Below are 22,753 nucleotides of genomic sequence, written 5' to 3'. Positions count from 1 at the left end.
TAGAAGTAAATTACAAAGTTGCTTAAAATTGTATGCTCTTTCTGAATCATTAAAGTTTAATTATAACTTCACTGTCCCTTTTAAGTATGAGGACTTTGTATTGTTATTAGCTAAACAGGACTGGCACATATTTCGCCAAACCAATAATGAAAAAATAACTGCTGATTAACAGTGAACATTAATGACTGTGGTTAGTTTAACATGGAAAAGGCTCATCCCCATTTGTTAAACTAATGATAATTCTTAAATGGCAGATTGTGATGCACCCTTTAGTTCTTATTTTTAATTTATTTTAGTGAAATATTTATGTTAAAAATATTCTCCTTAATTTAATCGTGAATTATTTTTAACTAAGAGATATGGTCAACAAAAGTGACCTTCTTCACTGACAAAAATATTTCTTTAATTCCACTTTGTAATAGAATATCAATTTTATGAACCCACGCGTTTCGCTCTGATGTCAGCTCTATAGATAATACGGGAATATATCTTAACTAAATAACAACTATGGTACAGTTTTCTATCTGGTCTAAAAATATTTAAAGAGTTTTACAGTGACATAGATACTAAAAAGACTACATTCAGATATATGATATTTGCTGGGGGAAAAATGAGCTTGTCTCAAACGAGGATGCAGAATTTCTCTTTTGATTAGTCACCTATGCCAAAATCTCACTAAAATTATTCAACCATCACCAATAGGCTAGCAACGTAAAACAAATGAATCAGTTGTATTGAAATGAAAGACTTGTACATTGAATTGATATTAGATTCTGGTGTCACATCGTCTAATGCCATTAGTTACAAACCTTTTATTCAAGTAATCACTTTTTCCATTAGTAGCCTCTTGGGCTTTAAAATTGTCTTCTCTTCTGTTGATCATGATTTGTCTGTTGAAATCATTTTGAGGATGGATGACAGGGAAGGGAAAAGTGCAATCTAGCAGACTTTTAAGATTCTCATTCCATTTTCTTAATGCTGATAACTTTTTTTTTTTTCTTCAGTTTTTTTGACCCAGGCACAAAAATAAAGTCTTATAGCTATTCTCAGCTCATTGTAAGCCAGGCTGGTGGATATCCATTATCATTTTATTTTACCATAAAAGCAGTTTTAATTGTACTCTTTCCTTGACCTTAAATATAATTAAAGTTCAAATTTCCTTTGCATTTTTTTTCAAATATATATATATATATATATATATATATATATATATAAAAAATTTTATATATATATATATATATATATATATATATATATATATATATACTGTATACCGTATATAAATATGTGTGTGTGAATGTGCACAAACAACTCACACTATGGGTATTTTTAGGTTTACACATGTTTTGACCACTGGTAGCAGGATTAGGGGCACATTTAAAGGGGTGAGTTTCTTTATATTTTCATAATTATTATCTGTATTTGTAATGCCCCAGCAGGTTCTGCAGTGCTATGATATGGTATATTGAATAAAGATGAGCCAGGGAAGGCAGCCTATCACAGAAGGATTGCAGGATCCCTGTGTTCTAAAGATAGAGGGGTGCATTGACCCTCCAAATATCCACTTTCCTAATATTGTGGGGGTAAATGATGTGATGTACAGTTTGGATTAATATGTGATGTTGTGTATAGTTTACCTATTAAAAAACTAGAATGTTATTTTCCAAGCAGAGAACAATATTAGGGAATAAACATAAACAGCAACCAAAGGCGTATAAGGATTATATACACCTCATCCTCATTAGATCCCTAGGGAAATAAAATAACTTTCAAGGGGGTTATTGAGGGCTTTGGAATGAGAGAATGGATTTAAGGAGTCCTTGCTGACTATGTAGCTGCACACTAGATTACGAGTTGTGCGTTAGGGTTAAAAAGCAGTGTTAAGAGGTCCTAACGCTGATTTTTAACACCCGCTGGTATTACGAGTCTTGAAGGTACAGATGTACCGCTCACTTTTTTGGCCAGACTCGGAAATACCGCAAATCCACTTGCGTCAATTGCGTATCCTATATTTTCAATGGACTTGCATAGTGCCGGTATTACGAGTCTGACCAAAAGTGAGCGGTAGACCCTCTCCTGTCAAGACTGGTACCGCGCATTTTAAAGTCAGTAGTTAAGAGTTTTACACTACAACGCCGTAGCATAAAACTCTTAACTAAAGTGCGAAAAAGTACATTAACACCATAAACGACCTATTAACCCCTAAACCGAGGGCCCCCCCACAAAACAAACACTAAAATTACAATTTTTAACCCCTAATCTGCCGAACCGGAATCGCCGCCACTATAATAAACATATTAACCCGTAAACCGCCACACTCCCGCATCGCAAACACTAGTTAAATATTATTAACCTTAATCTGCCGTCCTATACATCGTCACCAACCTACCTACATTTATTAACCCCTAATCTGCCGCCCCCCAACGTTGCCGCCACTATATTAAATGTATTAACCCCTAAACCTAAGTCTAACCCTAACCCTAACCCCCCTAACTTAAATAGAATTACAATAAATCTGAATAAAATTAATAACATTAACTAAATAATCCTATTTAAAACTAAATATTTACCTATAAAATAAACCCTAAGATAGCTACAATATAACTAATAGTTACATTGTAGCTAGCTTAGGGTTTATTTTTATTTTACAGGCAACTTTGTATTTATTTTAACTAGGTACAATAGTTATTAAATAGTTATTAACTATTTAATAACTACCTAGTTAAAATAAAGACAAATTTTACCTGTAAAATAAACCTAACTTAAGTTACACTAACACCTAACACTACACTATAATTAAAATAATTAACTAAATTAAATACAATTAATTACAATTAAATAAAAATTATCTAAAGTACAAAAAAAACCCCCCCACTAAATTACAGAAAATAATAAAGAAATTACAAGATTTTTAAACTAATTACCACCTACTCTAATCCCCCTAACAAAATAAAAAAACCCTACCCTACACTAAATTACAAATAGCCCTTAAAAGGGCTTTTTGCGGGCATTGCCCCAAAGTAATCAGCTCTTTTACCTGTAAAAAAAGTACAAATACCTCCACAACATTAAAATCCACCACCCACACATCCAACCCTACTCTAAAACCCACCCAATCCCCCCTTAAAAAAAACCTATACACTAACCCCTTGAAGATCACCCTACATGAGAAGTCTTCACCCAACCGAGGCCAGAAGTGGTCCTCCAGACGGGCCGAAGTCTTCAGCCAACCGGGTAGAAGTCTTCATCCAGACGGCATCTTCTATCTTCATCCATCCGGCGCGGAGCGGGTCCATCTTCAAGACATCCGACGCGGAGCATCCTCTTCTGATAGAGAAGAATTCTATCAGCCAATTTGGAATTAAGGTAGAAAAATCCTATTGGCTGATGCAGACAGCCAATAGGATTGAACTTCAATCCTTTTGGCTGATCCAATCAGCCAATAGGATTGAACTGGCAATTCTATTGGCTGTTCCAATCAGCCAATAGAATGCAGTTCAATCCTATTGGCTGATTCCATCAGCCAATATGATTTTTTTCTACCTTAATTCCAATTGGCTGATAGAATTCTATCAGGCCAATCGGAATTGATGAAACGCCATCTTGGATGATGTCATTTAAAGGAACCTTCATTCAGTCGTCGGCCGTTGTGCTGAAGAGGATGCTCCGCGTCGGATGTCTTGAAAGATGGACCCGCTCCGCTCCGGATGGATGAAGATAGAAGATGCTGTCTGGATGAAGACTTCTGCTCATCTGGATGGACCACTTCTGCCCGGTTGATGAAGACTTCTGCCCGTCTGGAGGACCACTTCTGCACGGTTGGGTGAAGACTTCTCACGGTAAGGGTGATCTTCAAGGGGTTAGGGTTAGGTTTTTTTGATGGGGATTGGGTGGGTTTTAGAGTAGGGTTGGTTATGTGGGTGGTGGGTTTTAATGTTGGGGGGGTATTTGTCTTTTTTTTTACAGTTAAAAAGCTGATTACTTGGTGCAATGCCCCGCAAAAGGCCCTTTTAAGGGGCTATTTGTAATTTAGTGTAGGGTAGGGCTTTTTTTTTTATTTTGGGGGGCTTTTTTATTTTGTTAGGGGGATTAGAGTAGGTGTAATTAGTTTAAAAATCTTGTAATTTCTTTATTATTTTCTGTAATTTAGTGTTTGTTTTTTTCGGTTGGCTGTTCCGATCAGCCAATAGAATGCGAGCTCAAATCTGATTGGGCTGATTGGATCAGCCAATCGGATTGATCTTGATTCTGATTGGCTGATTCCATTTGTTATTTTATTTGTTATTTTATTAGGGGGCTTAGAGTAGGTGTAAATTAGTTTAAAATTGTTGTAATATTTTTCTTATGTTTGTAAATATTTTTTATTTTTGTAACTAGTTCTTTTTTATTTTTGTACTTTAGATAGTTTATTTCATTGTAGTGTTAATTTGTAGTATTGTATTTAATTTATTTATTGATAGTGTAGTGGTAGGTTTATTGTAGATAATTATAGGTATTTTATTAATTAATTTATTGATAGTGTAGTGGTTAGGTTTAATTGTAACTTAGGTTAGGATTTATTTTACAGGTAATTTTTGTTATTATTTTAACTAGGTAACTATTAAATAGTTCTTAACTATTTAATAGCTATTGTACCCTGCTTAAAATAATTACAAAGTTGCCTGTAAAATAAATATTAATCCTAAAATAGCTACAATGTAATTATAATTTATATTGTAGCTATATTAGGATTTATTTACAGGTAAGTATTTAGCTTTAAATCGGAATAATTATTTAATAAGAGTTAATTAATTTCGTTAGATTAAAATTATATATAACTTAGGGGGGTGTTAGTGTTAGGGTTAGACTTAGCTTTAGGGGTTAATACATTTATTATAGTAGCGGTGAGCTCCGGTCGGGCAGATTAGGGGTTATGTTTGAAGTTAGGTGTCGCGATGTTAGGGAGGGCAGATTAGGGGGTTAATACTATTTATTATAGGGTTAGTGATGCGGATTAGGGGTTAATAACTTTATAATAGTAGCGCTCAGGTCCGCTCGGCAGATTAGGGGTTAATAAGTGTAGGCAGGTGGAGGCGACGTTGAGGGGGCAGATTAGGGGTTAATAAATATAATAAAGGGGTCGGCGGTGTTAGGGGCAGCAGATTAGGGGTACATAGCTATAAAGTAGGTGGCGGCGGCTTTGCTGGTCGGCAGATTAGGGTTAATTATTGTAGGTAGCTGGCGGCGACGTTGTGGGGGGGCAGATTAGGGGTTAATAAAAATAATACAGGGGTCGGCGGTGTTAGGGGGCAGCAGATTAGGGGTACATAAGTATAACGAAGGTGGCGGTCGGCAGATTAGGGGGTTAAAAATTTAATCGAGTGGCGGCGATTGTGGGGGGGCCTCAGTTTAGGGGTACATAGGTAGTTTATGGGTGGTTAGTGTACTTTAGAGTACAGTAGTTAAGAGCTTTATGAACCGACGTTAGCCCAGAAAGCTCTTAACTTACTGACTTTTTCCTGCGGCTGGAGTTTTGTCGTATAGATGTCTAACGCTCACTTCAGACACGACTCTAAATACCGGAGTTAAAAAGATCCCATTGAAAAGATAGGATACGCAATTGACGTAAGGGGATCTGCGGTATGGAAAAGTCGCGGCTGAAAAAGTGAGCGTTTAGACCCTATTTTTGAGTGACTCCAAATACCGAGTTAGCCTAAAACCAGCGTTAGGAGCCTCTAACGCTGGTTTATCACGGCTAACGCCAAACTCCAAATCTAGGCCTCTCATTTGTGAAAAATCTGGCATCTAAAAGAATACATTTAACCAGTGGTGGGATTCCAAAATTTAGCAACAGGGTCTAAGTAGTGGTCTTAAGACAATCCCTAGTGGCATCCTAAAAGTTAGAGCAATAGATTTGAATCCCCAGAACTATTCCATCTATATCAACAAGATTTATAAAGAAATGGCAGTGTGTAGTTTGTGACAACATATGTTCATACGGGTCAAGTTACACGTGTATTTTTAATGCATCTAATTCATATGTATGAACACGTTTTACACACCGAATTAAAAACAAAAGCATTATTAAAGAAAACCATACAAAAGCTTGTGTGTTTGCAAACAAATGTAAAATGACTTTCTTTTATGCTATGCGTATATAAATATATATTAGTGATGTCGCAAACTTAAAATTTTCCGTTCGCGAACGGCGAACACGAACTTCCGCAAATGTTCGCGAACGGGCGAACGGGCAAACGCCATTGACTTCAATAGGCAGGCGAATTTTAAAACCCACAGGGACTCTTTCTGGCCACAATAGTGATGGAAAAGTTGTTTCAAGGGTACTAACACCTGGACTGTGGCATGCCGGAGGGGGATCCATGGCAAAACTCCCACGTAAAATTACATAGTTGATGCAGAGTCTGGTTTTAATCCATAAAGGGCATAAATCACCTAACATTCCTAAATTTTTGGAATAACGTGCTTTAAAACATCAGGTATGATGTTGTATCGATCAGGTAGTGTAAGGGTTACGCCCCTTCACAGTGACAGACCAAACTCCCCGTTTAACGCACCGCAAACCAACTGCAAACAGTCCATTTGCAACAACCGCATACTCCCCATTTGTACAAGGTTTGGATACCAAGCTAGCCATGTCCCGTTCCTTGTCCTCACTGATGTCATTGAAGGTCTCTTCCTCCACCCAGCCACGTACAACACCAAGGGTCCCCGAAAGGTGACAACAAGCCCCCTGGGACGCCTGTTGTGTTTGGTCTTCCACCTACTCAAAGCCACCTTCCTCCTCTGACTCCTCTTCTTCAGACTCCTCTCTCTGCATTGCCTCTCTCTGCATTATTATAAGGTGTGTTAAGTAGTACTATTCCTATCAGTTAATCCCTGTTCCGTCCCTATCAGGGGACGTGTATATGGCAGTGGATTTTAGGAACCGGGGAGATGGAAAAAGATGCTTGGTCGGTCCTCTCTACTTCAAATTTGGGTCACTGCTCGTGCAATCGTGGCCGGAAATTTTAGCCGACTGACATTTGGCCGACGACATTTGGCCGAAACACAAGTGGCTGTCAGAATAACAGTCCGGCCATGAGATCGATAGATTTGATAGATAGATCTATAGGGTCTGGACACCCATGGTAAGGTTCCCAGAGGCAATTGCAGCGCCAGGGGATGTGTATATGGCATGGATTTTAGGAACCGGGAGATGGAAAAAGATGCTTGGTCGGACCTCCTACTTCAAATTTGGGGCACTGCGCGTGCAATCTACTGTGCCACCAGATTGAGTGGTGTGTTAAGTAGTACAATTCTGATGGCCGAAACACAAGTGGCTGTCAGATAACAGTCCAGCCACGAGATCGATAGATTTGATAGATAGATACATAGATTAGGATAGATAGATCAATAGATGCAATAGATACATTGATAGATACGATAGATAGATATATAGATTTGATAGATAAATAGATAGATTTGATAGATACATCATTTTCCAGACAGAGAATTACAAGACGTTGCAGTCTGGGGACACATGGTAAGGTTCCAGAGTCAAATTTTGGGGCACTGCGCGTGCATCATGGCCGGACTTTTAGCCGACGGACATTTGGCGACGGACATTTGGCCAAAACACAAGTGGCTGCTCAGATAACAGTCCGGCCACGAGATAGATTTGATACATAGATTAGATAGATAGATCAATAGAATGCAATAGATACATTTGATAGATACGATAGATTTGATAGATAAATTTCCCAGACAGAGAATTACAAGACGTGCAGTCTGGGACCCATGGTAAGGTTCCCAGAGGCAATTGCGGCGCCAGGGGACGTGTATATGGCATGGATTTTAGGAACCGGGGAGATGGAAAAAGATGCTTGGACGGCCTCCTACTTCAAATTTGGGGCACTGCGCGTGCAAATCTACTGTGCCACCAGATATGAGTGGTGTGTTAGTAGTAGTACTATTCTGATCAGTTTAATCCCTGTTACGTCCCCTATCAAGAGACATGTATATGGCATGGATTTTAGGAATGGGAGATGGAAAAAAGATGCTTGGTCGGTCCTCCTACTTCAAATTTGGGGCACTGCGCGTGCAATCTACTGTGCCACCAGATATGAGTGGTGTGTTAAGTAGTACTATTCTGATCAGTTTAATCCTGTTACGCTCCCTATCAAGAGACATGTATATGGCATGGATTTTAGGAAATGGGAGATGGAAAAAGATGCTTGGTCGGTCCTCCTACTTCAAATTTGGGCACTTGCGCGTGCAATCTACTGTGCCACCAGATATGAGTGGTGTGTTAAGTAGTACTATTCTGATCAGTTTAATCCCTGTTACGTCCCCTATCAGGGGACTTGTATATGGCATGGATTTAGGAACCGGGAGATGGAAAAAGATGCTTGGTCGGCTCCTCCTACTTCAATTTTGGGGCACTGCGCGTGCAATCGTGGCCGGACTTTTAGCCGACGGACATTTGGCCGACGGACATTTTGGCCGACAGACATTTGGCCGAAACACAAGTGACTGTCAGATAACAGTCCGGCCACGAGATAGATAGATTTGATTGATAGAATAGTAGATAGATAGATACATAGATTAGATTGATAGATCAATAGATGCAATAGATACATTTGATAGATACGTAGATTTGATAGATAAATAGATAGATTTGATAGATAGATAATTTCCCAGACAGAGAATTACAAGATGTGCAGGTCTGGGACCCATGGTAAGGTCCCAGAGGCAGTTGCGGCGCCAGGGGACGTGTATATGGCATGGATATTAGGAACCGGAAGATGGAAAAAGATGCTTGGTCGGTCCTCTTACTTCAAATTTGGGCACTGCGCGTGCAATCTAATGTGCCACCATATAGGAGTTGTGTGTTAAGTAGTACTATTCTATCAGTTTTAATCCCTGTTACGTGCCTTTTTTTTGGTTTGGTTTTTGAAGCCACAGTGCAGAACCAGAGGCCAGAAAAATTTGGCATGTACACATGCCTGAAAAATTCGGTATTTTTTTAGCCGCTGCTGTAGCCCTAGTTGGTGGCGGATAAGTCACGCAAGTCATACCGGCATTCGAAGATAAAATACGAGCAGCGTGTGGACCATTTTTAGCCCAAGGCAGCTCATCTCATCAGGCCCTTTTTACTCGAATGTATAGCCCCAATGTCAGACCCTTTAGGGATCCATCCTCATTCCATCTTAATAAAGGTGAGGTAATCTAGACTTTTTGACCTAGGCGACTTCTCTTCTCAGTGACAATACCTCCTGCTGCACTGAAGGTCCTTTCTGACAGGACACTTGAAGCCGGGGGCAGGCCAGAAGTTCTATTGCAAATTGGATAGCTCAGGCCACAGGTCAAGCCTGTACACCCAGTAGTCAAGGGTTCATCGCTCCTCAGAGTGTCGAGATCTGCAGGTTAAGGCGAGGTAGTCTGCTACCTGTCGGTCGAGTCATTCTCTGAGGGTGGACCCGAAGGGCTGTGGCGATGCATAGGACTTAAAAAGCTCCGCATGTCCTCCATCAACAACACGTCTGTAAAGCGTCCTGTCCTTGCCGGCATGGTCGTGGAGTTGGAGGATTACTTTCACCTCTTCCCCTGTTAGATTCCTGTTGTGCTGTGACATCACATCACCCTTATACGCTGTGTAAAGCATTACTTTTAATTTATTTTGGAACTGCGCATCCTTTCCGACTTGCGGTAATTCGGGTAACATTTCAGGCACTTATTGCTTATACCGGGGGTCTAGTAGCGTGGACACCCGAGTACAGGTCGTTTCTCCTTCAGCTTTTTTATACGAGGGTCCCTTCAACAGGCACGACAGCATGAAAGACCCCATTTGCACAAGGTTGGATGCCGAGCTACTCATGTCCCGTTCCTTGTCCTCAGTGATCTCACTGAAGGTATCTTCTTTCCCCCCAGCCATGTACAACACCACGGGGTACCAGATAGGTGACAACAAGCACCCTGGGATGCCTGTTGAGGTTGGGTCCTTCCTCCTCCTCCTCAAAGCCATATTCCTCCTCTGACTCCTCTTCCTCACAATCCTCTTCCAGCATTGCCGCTGGTCCAGCAAGCGATGCTGATAAGGCTGTTTCTGGTGGTGATGGTGACCACAACTCTTCCTCCTCCTCTTCACACTCATCTATGGCCTGATCCAGCACTCTTCGCAGGGCACGCTCCAGGAAGAAAACAAATGGTATGATGTCGACCTGATGGAGCCTTCGGTGGGACTGACTAGGTTTGTCACCTCTTCAAAATGAAGCATGAGCCTACAGGCATTGTGCATGAGCGTCCAGTAACTTGGGCAAAAAGATTCCCAGCTCCACAGAGGCTGTCTTAGCACCCCGGTCATACAAATACTCGTTAACAGCTTTTTCTTGTTGGAGGAAGGCGGTCGAACATTAGGAGTGTTAAATTCCAACGTGTCGGGGCTGTCGCAAATCAAGCGCCTCACTGGCATGTAGTTTCGCTGCTGCATATCGGAATAGTGCACCATGGCCGTGTAGGAATACCTGAAATGGCCACACACCTTCCTGGCCTGCTTCACGATGTCCTGTAAGCTGGGTCTTATGCACAAAGCGTTGTACGATCAAATTACACACATGTGCCATGCACGGCACATGTGTCAACTTGACCAATTTCAATGCCGCCACCAATTACTATCCGTTGTCAAAACCACTTTGCCGATCTCCAGTTGGTGCAGAGTCAGCCCGACTGATCCACCTGTGCGTTCAGGGCGGACAGGAGTGCTGGTCCGGTGTGACTCCTGCTTTCAGGCAAGTCAACCCCAAGACTGCGTGACACTGCCGAATACGGGATGTGGAATAGTACATGGGAGCTGGGGGGTGCCATTGATGTGGCGCAAGACGCAGCAGCAGAAGAGGACTCAGCCGAGGAGGTTATGGAAGAGGATGGAGTAGGGAGGAGTAGAGGAGGGTGGCAGCAGCCTGCCTGCAAGTCATGGTGGTGTCACCAACTCCTCTGCAGAGCCACGCATTCCATGCTTGGCAGCCGTCAGCAAGGTTTACCCAATGCGCAGTGTAGGTGATATACCTGCCCTGACCATGCTTTGCAGACCAGCAATCATTGGTCAGATAGACCCTTGCCCACCACTGTGTGCCAGACATGCCATTACTTCCTTTCGCACAATCGAGTACAGGTTGGGGGATTGCCTTTTGTGCAAAGAAATTTTGGCTGGGTACCTTCCACTGTGGTGTCCCAATAGCTACAAATTTTTTTGAACGCCTCAGACTCCACCAGCTTGTATGGTAAAAGCTGGCGGCTAAGAGTTCAGACAAGCCAGCTGTCAGACGCCAGGCAAGGGGGTAACTTTGTGACATTGGCTTCTTACGCTCAACATGTCCTTGACAGACACCTGACTGTGGGCAGATTAGCAGGAACTGCTCCGGAAGAGAGACGGGAGGGGCGGATGGTTGAGAGGAGGCAAGGAGGACAGCAGTGGTTGACGTGGCTGAAGATGCTGAACCAGGAGGAGGATGGCGGCTTTGAGTTTGTGTGCTGCTTCTACTCATGTGTTGATCCTATAGTCGTTTGTGATGTGCGATCATGTGCCTTCAAAAAGCAGTTGTCCTAGGCGTGGTGTTGGACTTTCCCAACTCAGTTTCTTTTGGCACAGGTTAGCAAATGGCATCGCTGTGTCAGAGGCAAGACATACATAAAAAAATGCCCACTCTGCTGAGCTCTGCAATGACGGCATCCCTGGTGGAGGCAACAGGCATGCGTGATTGGCGTGGCTGTCTGGCTGACCCCGGGTGCCGATGCATTGCTGTCTGACTGTGCCACTAGCTCTTGCGACAACCTCCCCCTGCTTCCAACTCGTCTCCTCCTCATCTGTCTCCCCCATCTGAACTTTCCCCCTGTTCTTCTTCTCTTCTAGCGGGCACCCACGTGACATCCACAGACGCATCATCATCATCTACCGCTTTCACTTATATCTGACTAATCAACAAGGAGAAGCTAGTAGCGGGTACAACATCATCATCATCACACCGTACGTCCATGTCTGTAAGCTACCTGACTGAGACATATCACTGTTATCTACATCCTCTGTCAATGATGGTTGTGCATCACTCATTTCTTCAACTGATGTGTAAATAGCTCCTTTGACAGATCAAGTGAAGCGGCTGTGGTGCTAGTGTTGTGTGGTGGCGGCAGGCGGGCGAGTGGTAACTTGAGAGGTGCGCCGAAGATAAGCTGGAGGAGGATGGTGCGTCAAGGTTTGGAGTGGAAGATATAGAAGATTGGGTGTCGTGTGTTAAAAAGTCAACTATGTCCTCAGAACTTTTCGAGTTCATGGACGTGGCCTCTGAACACTGGGCATTAGTCTAGGGCCAAAGGGAATCACAGCACCACGACCACAACGGCACCTGCTGGGGTGGCCTGCCTCTGCCTGTCATTTTTTTTAAATGTACAGTTACACTACTATTAAACAAGATATGAGTGGTGCCACTGTGCAAGTGGGCAACAGTATACGCTTGTGAGCCTGACACAAAAAGCAGACTGATGTTTCACAGTCCAAAAAGTTTTTTTTGTTTTAAATGTACACTTACACTACTATTAAACAGGATATGAGTGGTGCCACTGGGCAAGTGGGCACAGTATAAGCTGTGAGCCTGACACAAAAAAGCAGGACTGATGTTTCACAGTCCAAAAAGTTTTTATTTTTTTAAATGTACACGTACACTACTATTAAACAAGATATGAGTGGGTGGCACTGGGCAAGTGGCACAGTATACGCGTGTGAGCCTAACACAAAAAAGCAGACTGATGTTTCACAGTTCAAAAAGTTTTTCTTGTTGTAAATTTACACTTACCCTACTATTAAACAAGATATGAGTGGTGCACTGGGCAAGTGGGCACAGTATACACTGTGAGCCTGAAACAAAAAAGCAGACTGATGTTTCATAGTCCAAAAAGTTTTACATTTTTTAAATGTACACTGTACACTACTTTAAACAAGATATGAGTGGTGGCACTGGGCAAGTGGGCCCAGTATACGCTGTGAGCCTGACACAAAAAAGCAGACTGATGTTTCACAGTCCAAAAAAGTTTTTTTTGTTTTTAAATGTACACTTACACTACTATTAAACAAGATATGAGTGGTGGCACAGGGCAAGTGGGCACAGTATACGCCGTGAGCCTGACACAAAAAAGCAGACTGATGTTTCACAGTCCAAAAAGTTTTAAATTTTTAAATGTACACTTACACTACTATTAAACAAGATAATGAGTGGTGCACTGGGCAAGTGGGCCCAGTATAAGCTGTGAGCCTGACACAAAAAAGCAGACTGATGTTTCACAGTCCAAAAGTTTTTTTTTGTTTTAAATGTACACTTACACTACTATTAAACAAGATATGAGTGGTGGCACTGGGCAAGTGGGCACAGTATAAGCTGTGAGCCTGACACAAAAAAGCAGACTAATGTTGCACAGTCCAAAAAGTTTTATTATTTTTAAATGTACACTTACACTACTATTAAACATAATATGAGTGGTTGGCACTGGGCAAGTGGGCCAGTATAAGCTGTGAGCCTGACACAAAAAAGCAGACTGATGTTTCACAGTCCAAAAAGTTTTTTTTTTGTTTTTAAATCTACACTTACACTACTATTAAACAAGATATGAGGTGGTGGCACTGGGCAAGTGGGCACAGTATACGCTGTGAGCCTGACACAAAAAAGCAGACTGATTTTTCATCAGTCCAAAAAGTTTTTATTTTTTTAAATGTTCACTTACACTACTATTAAACAAGATATGATTGGTGCACTGGGCAAGTGGGCACAGTAGACGCTGTGAGCCTGACACAAAAAGCAGACTGATGTTTCACAGTCCAAATTTTTTTTTTTTTTTAAAATGTACAACTTACACTACTATTCAAACAAGATATGAGTGGTGGCACTGGGCAAGGTGGGCACAGTATATGCTGTGAGCCTGACACAAAAAAGCAGACTGATGTTTCACAGTCCAAAAAGTTTTAATTTTTTTAAATGTACACTTACACTACTATTAAACAAGATATGAGTGGTGGCACTGGCAAGGGGGCCCAGTATAAGCTGTGAGCCTGACACAAAAAAGCAGACTGATGTTTCACAGTCCAAAAAGGTTTTCTTTGTTTTTAAATGTACACTTACACTACTATTAAACAAGATATGAGTGGTGGCACTGGGGCAAGTGGGCACAGTATACGCTGTGAGCCTGATCACAAAAAAGCAGACTGATGTTTCACAGTCCAAATAGTTTTTTATTTTTTTAAATGTACACTTACACTACTATTTAACAAGATATGAGGGTGGTAGCTCTGGGCAAGTAGGCCCAGTATAAGCTGGTGAGCCTGACACAAAAAAGCAGACTGATGTTTCACAGTCCAAAAAGTTTTTTTTTTTAAATGTACACTTACACTACTATTAAACAAGATATTGAGTGGGTGGCACTGGGCAAGTGGGCCCAGTAACGCTGTGAGCCTGACACAAAAAAGCAGACTGATGTTTCACAGTCCAAAAAGTTTTTTATTTTTATAAATGTACACTTACACTACTATTAAACAAGATATGAGTGGTGGCACTGGGCAGGTGGGCCCAGTATAAGCTGTGAGCATGAAACAAAAAGCAGACTGATTTTTCACAGTCCAAAAAAGGTTTTTTTTGTTTTTAAATGTACACTTACACTACTATTAAACAAGATATGAGTGGTGGCACTGGGCAAGTGGGCACAGTATACGCTGTGAGCCTGACACAAAAAAGCAGACTGATGTTTCACAGTCCAAAAAGTTTTTATTTTTTAAATGTACACTTACACTGCTATTAAACAAGATATGAGTGGTGGCACTGGGCAAGTGGGCACAGTATACGCTGTGAGTCTGACACAAAAAGCAGACTGATGTTTCATAGTCCAAAAAGTTTTTTTTTTAAATGTTACACTTACACTACTATTAAACAAGATATGAGTGGTGCCACTGGGCAAGTGGCACAGAATACGCTGTGAGCCTGACACAAAAAAGCAGACTGATGTTTCACAGTCCAAATTTTTTTATTTTTTTATTTCACTACTGTTACACCAGATATGAGTGGGGGCACTGGGCAAGTGGGCCTGGCACACACGCTGGCAGGCAGGCAACTGCAATTAGATTACACTAGCAGACTGATGTTTCACAGTCAAAAAAGTTTTTTTTTTTTTAAATTTACACTACTGTTACTCCAGATATGAGTGGTGGCACTGGGCAAGTGGGCCTGGCACACACGCAGGCAGACAGGCAACTGCAATTAGATTACACAAGCAGACTGATGTTTCACAGTCAAAAAAGTTTTTTTTTTTTTAATTTACACTACTGTTATACCAGATATGAGTGGTGGCACTGGGCAAGTGGGCACAGTATACGCTGATGAGCCTGGCACACACGCTGGCAGGCAGGCAACTGCAATTAGATACACAAGCAGACTGATGTTTCACAAGTCAAAAAAGTTTTTTTTTTAAATTTACACTACTGTTACACCAGATATGAGTGGTGGCACTGGGCAAGTGGGCCTGGCACACACGCTGGCAGGCAGGCAACTGCAATTAGATTACACTAGCAGACTGATGTTTCACAGTCAAAAAAGTTTTTTTTAAATTTACACTACTGGTACACAAGATATAAGTGTTGGCACTAAGCAAGTGGGCCAACACACTGGCAGGCAGGCAACTGCAATTAGATACACAAGCAGACTGATGTTTCCACAGTCAAAAAAGTTTTTTTTTTTTAAATTTACACTACTGTTACACCAGATATGAGTGGTGGCACTGGGCAAGTAGGCCTGGCACACACGCTGGCAGGCAAGCAACTGCAATTAGATTACCCTAGCAGACTGATGTTTCACAGTTAAAAAAGGTTTTTGGTTTTTTTAAATTTACACTACTGTTACACCCAGATATGAGTGGTGGCACTGGGCAAGTGGCTTGGCAGGCAGGCAACTGCAATTAGATTAAACAGGAAAAAAAACAGACTGATGTTCTAGCCCTAAAAAAGGGCTTTTTGGGGTGCTGTCCTTACAGCAGAGATCAGATGAGTCCTTCAGGGCTGTACTGGACACTGAATACACTAGCCTAGCTATCAATTTCCCTATTAAATCACAGCAGCTATACTGTCCCTCCTCTGACTAACAATGCAGCTTCCGAATGAATCTAAAATGGCTGCTGTCCAGGAGCTGGGAGGGTCTGGGAGGGAGGGTCTGCTGCTGATTGGCTGCAGTGTGTCTGCAGACTGTGAGATACAGGACCAAAGTTTACTCAATGATGACAAATAGGGGGCGGATCGACCATCGCATATGTTTGCCCGCCATTGCGAACACGAACAAGCTATGTTCGCCAGGAACTATTCGCCAGCGAACTATTTGCGACATCACTATATATATTATGGGTAAAGTCAGATATTGTGTAATCCTAGGATTACTCGGGTAAAATGGACATTACCCAAGCAGCTGTGGGTAAAACCCAATGTAAGTTCATAAATCCCTTCAGAGTGCATGCGCTTCATCGTGTCACTGCATCAAACATATATATGATGCACTGTAATTCCCCCATGTTCACTATCTTCGACTGGGGGGTTTAAGAAGGGATTCCACCCCTCTTGTAAACCTCATTCTCCAAGGTTAAACTTGGGGTGGATGCCAGAGAATTCAACCTCCCAGGCGGAGGCAAAAAAATTAGTGTAGATAGGGGAATTACAGTAACATCGGGCTTTACCCACAGCCGCCTTGGGTAATGTCCCATTTTACCCAAGTAATTTTAGGATTACCCAGATATTTTACTTTACCCGTAACATATATATATCAAATAATAATATTAAGTAATAATTGAATGCGTCTTTAAACTGTACTTTTATAACCTTTTTTTTGCAGAAAAAAAAAAATAAGTTTAATTGCCTCGCTTTTATATACGTGATAGAAAATGTTTGTGTTTCATGCCCCTTATGTAAGCGAATACAACTCAAGGCATCCTTGTGACAGCTCATTTACTGATAATATAATTTACTGCTAACCTGCTGTATCTAGACATGTATATTGGTGTATTTTACAGCGTTTTACGTTTTAAATTTATACCATGTTGTTAGTTACAAAGATTTGTAAAATTGAACCTGGATGAATGATTGCAGCAAAGCTGTTGTCTCTGCGACGTGCTTGTCTTTACAAACTATTTGCGTTTTTTCTATTATCACAGAGCTGTTTTCATTTCACAGTTAATCACGGTACATCTGTATTCACGTCTGTTTGTTGTCTCGTAGAACTTTGCTGCTTCGGGGCGAGCAATTTGACATGGTGTTTTATGGATGCTACAGAGCAGAATCATATAAACTATTACAACCTGATTATCAACAGCAATATGCTAAAAATGAACGGTGTGATGTGCGTGCAAAACATCTTCATGAAAATGCTGCCGAGCCGGGAAAATATTAGTGATGACAACTGGGAAACTGCAGCAAGAGAAATGACAAATGTAATTAATGCATATCCAGGAACTGAGGAGGTTAGTGCAGTCAATGATCAAATAATACAATCTACAAGGGTTGCTTATCAAAGGGAATTAAAAATGGAGTTTGAATTTTAAAGATAAACAAACAAAATGTTTGTTATTTCATGGTATCGTTTGGTTGGATATATATATATATATATATATATATATATATATATATATATATAAATATATATATATAATATATATATATATATATATATAACACTAGCAATAGTAAAAATAACTCAAAAAAATAGAATTCACTTTACTGTTTAATGAGTTTTAAACAACCATTTAAGTTACAATCTAAATTATTATTTTTATTGTTTCAAAATATAGATAACGCCTTTGCCATCCATTCCTAGCTTTGCATAACCAAGAATGTTATATAAATATACTTTTTTACCTCTAATTTTGCCTTTTTCTAAGCCCCAGCAGACCATCCCATATCTCTTTTTAAATCTTGCCCAACAGCTAGACATTGTTAGTTCATATGTGCCCTATAGTTAACTATAGGTGCTCACTCCCATGGAGAATGATAATGGTTATGCAAGAACCAGCACTGACTGGCTAAAATGCAAGTTTGTATAAAAGCACTGAGATAAGGGGCAGCATGCAAAGGCTTAGATGCAGGTAATTATAGAGGTAAAAAATATATTAATATAACTGTATTGGTTATGTAAAGCTGGGGAATGGGTAATATAGGGATTAACTATCTATCTTCTTAAGCAATAAAACAACGAGCAACATATTCTGTTTTAATTTGACACATTTTTGCAATATACTTACATTTGCCTAAATGCTTTCTTTAAAAATGATTATCTGTAATAATTATTATCATTATTATTATTAGCATTTATTAGCATAGCACTGACAAATTCCATAGCGCTGGGTACGGATAGAGATATGCAGTAAGATACAAAAACCTAATAGCAGACTAAACAATAGTAAGCTACAGATACATAATTACAGACTAAACAATACAAATTAGTGCAGCAGTAGGCCCTGCACAGAAGAACTTACAGTCTACTGGTTCAATGTTAACTATTTAAGTGCATTTAACCTGCAACAGATACAGCAGTAATACGCGAGTGTGCTTAGCCTGCACTAGCTCTGAGCACCAGCAGTACGTGTTGTGTGAAATCACCAGCACTTAAAGGCCTACTAAACCCACATTTTTTCTTTCATGATTCAGATAGAGCATGCAATTTTAAGCAACTTTCTAATTTACTCCTATTATCCAATTTTCTTTGTTCCCTTGCTATCTTTATTTAAAAAGCAGGAATGTGATGCATAGGAGCCGGCCCATTTTAGTTGAGAACCTGGGTTATGCTTGCTTATTGGTGGGTAAATGTCAGCCTCCAATAAGCAAGTGCTATCCATGGTACTGAACCTAAAATGGGCTGGCTGCTAAGATTTATATTCCTGCTTTTAAAATAAAGATAGGAAGAGAACGAAAAAAAATTGATAATAGGTGTAAATTAGAATGTTGCTTAAAATTTCATGCTCTTTCTGAATCATGAAAGTAAAATTTTGGGTTCAGTGTCCCTTTGACATATGTAAACGTAGGATGAGTATACACACACAGTTTTATGCAGTACTATATGCAGGACACAATATTAACAATGAAGCAACTTTACTATTACAAACTACACTTAAAGGGACACTAAAGTTAAAATTAAACTTTCATGATTCAGATAGAGCAAAAGGTTTAATAGACTTTCCATTAACAGATTGTGCACAGTCTTTTTATGTGCACACTTTCTGAGGAATCAGCTATGACTGAGCATGTGCACAAGTTCACAGTGTATATGTATACTAGTCTGTGATTGGCTGATGGTTATCACATGACATACGGAGCAAGCAAATGGAAAGTAATTGTGAAAATTGTCATTAAAAAATCTACTGCTTATTTTGAATTCAGAATGTTATTGCATTCTCTTTTTATTATGCGCTTGATGATTGTGCAGTTCTGCTGTATTTAAAAGAACAGTCTATTTGAAAATTGTTATTGTTTAAAAAGGTAGATAATCCCTTTATTACCATTCCCCAGTTTTACATAACAAACATAGTTATATTAATACACTTTTTACCTCTGTGATTACCTTGTATCTAAGTCTCTGAAAACTGCCCCCTTATTTTAGTTCTTTTGACAGACTTGCATTTTAGCCGATCAGTGCTGACTAATAAATAACTCCACGGAGTGAGCACAATGTTATCTATATGGCACACATGAATTAACACTGTCTAGCTGTGAAAAACTGTCTAATGCCTTGAGATAAGGGGTGGCCCTCAAGGGTTTGGAAATTACTACATAGGTTTAGTTTTCAACAAAGAATTCCAAGAGAACAAAGCAAATTTGATGATAAAAGAAAATCAGAAAGTTGTTTAAAAATTACATGCCCTATCTGAATCATAAATGTTTAATATTGTCTAGACTGTCCCTTTAATGATTCTTTAACACATAAACAAAAAACAAATGTAGTGGATATATTTGGTATTTATTTTTGCTGTGATATCACCATGATTTTCTCCAAAGGAACAAATAATAGCTCTTCTTGATATGTGTTAGTCCATAACCACAGGAGTTTCCAAACTCCATAAGAGATCGCTCCAGTTTTGCCGGCATCACCAGATTAATCACCTCCTGTGCAATTCTATACAGCTGATTCACTACGGATACATTAGAGACCTCTTGCTTTTTATGTAAAAAAAAATGTCCTTGTCCAAAATTCCCTAGAAAGTAAATTCTGTATCCTGCATATGCTACAGATCAAATAGCTGGTTTAAGTACTTTGTATCATTTTATCAAAACCTAGGTTACAGAATTTGCTTTTTGCACTCTCTCCGGTTTTTAATATCCTTTTTAAAGCTGGAGTCACCTCTATATCCTGTACTGATGAGGATATAGAGGCAGGTAAGCCCAGTGAAGTTGCAGAGAGTTTTTGTTTAGTAAGTACATGGTACGTGGTAGAATTTATTTTTGCAGTGGGAGTTCCTACCTACTAGAGATTTAAAGTGATGGTAAATCCAAGCATTTAACAAACTCTAGGATTTACCATCACTTAAAATAAACTCTAGTTTTTGTCATCAATTACTAAAGAACTGGTGCTAAACTCACCTTTTCTGTGCTTAAGTATATTGCTAAAATCAACATCTCCATCCGCCCACGCCACAGCGCTCTTTACCAATGAGGTGACGTTTCCACCTCTAGCCGTGCTAGGTTGCCAGTTGACATGCACGGATATAGGTTTAGAGGTGGAAACGTCACCTCATTGAAGAAGAGTGCTGTGCTGTGGAGGCGCTGATTTTAGAGATATACTTCAGCACAGAAAGGGCGAGTTTAGCACCCATTTTTTTAGTAATTGATGACAGAAACTAGAGTTTTGTTAAATGCTTGGATTTATCATCACTTTAATGATATCTTGGATGGCAAATTAAATTGTACGAATAAGGTTTTAGTATTAGAACAGAAATAGAAGGATAACCAGTTCATACAGCCTGAATAACATTGTCATTTTTTCCCTAAGGTGCATTTGCCTGTTGATGGTGGAATAAGCATTGCAAGAAGGAAATATGTATCAGCAGAAATGGAAGTGAAGGTGACCAAAGATTTTTTTTAACGTTTGCAATAAAAAGTCATATGGCCAGATAACGAGTGGGGCACTAACCTTTGCATGTGAGCGATAAGGGCTTTATCGGCGGTGTTTGCAATTGTCGGGTTTACTGCTTGTATTAGAAGTTGAAAGTAAACACGAGCGCTTGAGCGCAATCGCAATTTACACTAGCATGATTACTGCGTCCGTAAGACTCTCGTTAACTTCCAGCCTTGTGTTTAAGAGCTTTTCTGGGAAGCTCCCACCCTACCTGAGCAGAATGCTCTCCCCGGCTATTCCCACCTCCTATAACCTCCGATCCAATACCAGCACATTATTTAGCTTGCCTCAATACAAAAAGAAAGCAGCTCGATCCTCCTTTTCCTACAGAGCACCACAATTATGGAACAACCTCCCGCAAACTTTCAAACCGACCCCAAGCCTAATATCCTTTAAGAGATCCCTCTCTACATATCTCAAAACAAAATGCACCTGTCATTGTTGATTATATACGTACCTGTTCTATGTAAAATGTTTGCATATATTGTGTATTATTATTGTTTTTTTTTTGTATTTTATTGTGCCCTATTGTATCAATGCAATGTTTTGTGGACCCAGAACATACTTGAAAACGAGAGAAATCTCAATGTATCCTTCCTGGTAAAATATTTTATAAATAAATAAAATAATAATAACTGTTTCTCAAAACAAAAAAGTGTCACAAAACACATTAAAAATATACGTTACAAAGTACAATTACACTCATAATGACACTATCTAATAAGAATGATTCAAATAAAATAATGCACAAAAAAGTTATAAAGGCTCAAAGATATGAGGTCTCAGCAAAGCTGATATCGAAACTGCCTGAGATGATAGAGAAATATGCCCCCAAGATTCCTGGCCGATAGCAAGGTCTCCTGCTGTCCTGCTAATCTTTTTCTACCTGTTGGTGGTGTGTGAGGGGTGTCCCTACCCGATGCCAAGGTATCCTGCTATTGGCCGGGAATCTTTTGGGCATATTTCTCTATCATCTCAAACAGTTTCGATATTAGCTTTGCTGGCACTTCTCTGAGACCTGGAACAGGCGTGCTCCTAAACAAGGCCTTTTTTTCCACTTGGAGGTGAGAAGTTTTCAGCTCTTTTTATGGACAATTGTTTATTGCACTATCCTCACTTTTTGAACCACAAGAAGAAGTAGGTTTTAATCTATAATAATACATTTTAAGTATTAGTAATAGCTGCACCCCCAAACTCCCCTTCCTAGTTCTTTACTATATCTGTTTAATTTTTATTTGGAGTGGGTAACACCAGGATGAGATTAGATTATCCCCCTGTAATGTCTAATGATATATTCAAAACCCTGTTATTAAGTAGTGCCATGGGGGCCTATTTATCATTGTGCGAGCGGACATGATCCAATTTTTCGGATCATGTCCGCCGCACATCGATAAATGCCGACAGGATATGCTCTCTGCATTTATCAATGCACCAGCAGTTCTTGTGAACTTCTGGTGCAATACCGCCCCCTGCAGATTCGCGGCCTGTCGGCCACTAGCAGGGGGTGTCAATCAACCCGATCGTATTAGATCCGGTTGATTTCCGGCGATGTCTGTCCGCCACCTCAGAGTAGGCAGACAGGTTATGGAGCAGCGATCTTT

General features: G+C 40.2%; 1 protein-coding gene across 1 annotated transcript in view; it reads left to right on the top strand.

The window, feature by feature from the left end:
- Positions 1 to 22,753, top strand: part of LOC128636351 (uncharacterized) — a 126,291-nt gene that overhangs the window by 34,248 nt on the left and 69,290 nt on the right. The window contains 4 exon segments of the mRNA XM_053689377.1: positions 1,476 to 1,597; positions 17,267 to 17,303; positions 17,305 to 17,508; positions 21,027 to 21,098. Coding sequence (XP_053545352.1) covers positions 1,476 to 1,597; positions 17,267 to 17,303; positions 17,305 to 17,508; positions 21,027 to 21,098 — 435 coding nt within the window.

The sequence above is a fragment of the Bombina bombina genome, chromosome 7 (genome assembly GCF_027579735.1).
Source record: "Bombina bombina isolate aBomBom1 chromosome 7, aBomBom1.pri, whole genome shotgun sequence".
In the NCBI taxonomy this organism is placed as follows: Eukaryota; Metazoa; Chordata; class Amphibia; order Anura; family Bombinatoridae; genus Bombina; species Bombina bombina.
Note: the sequence above shows the minus strand (reverse complement) of the source record. Positions and strands in the feature narration are given on the sequence as shown.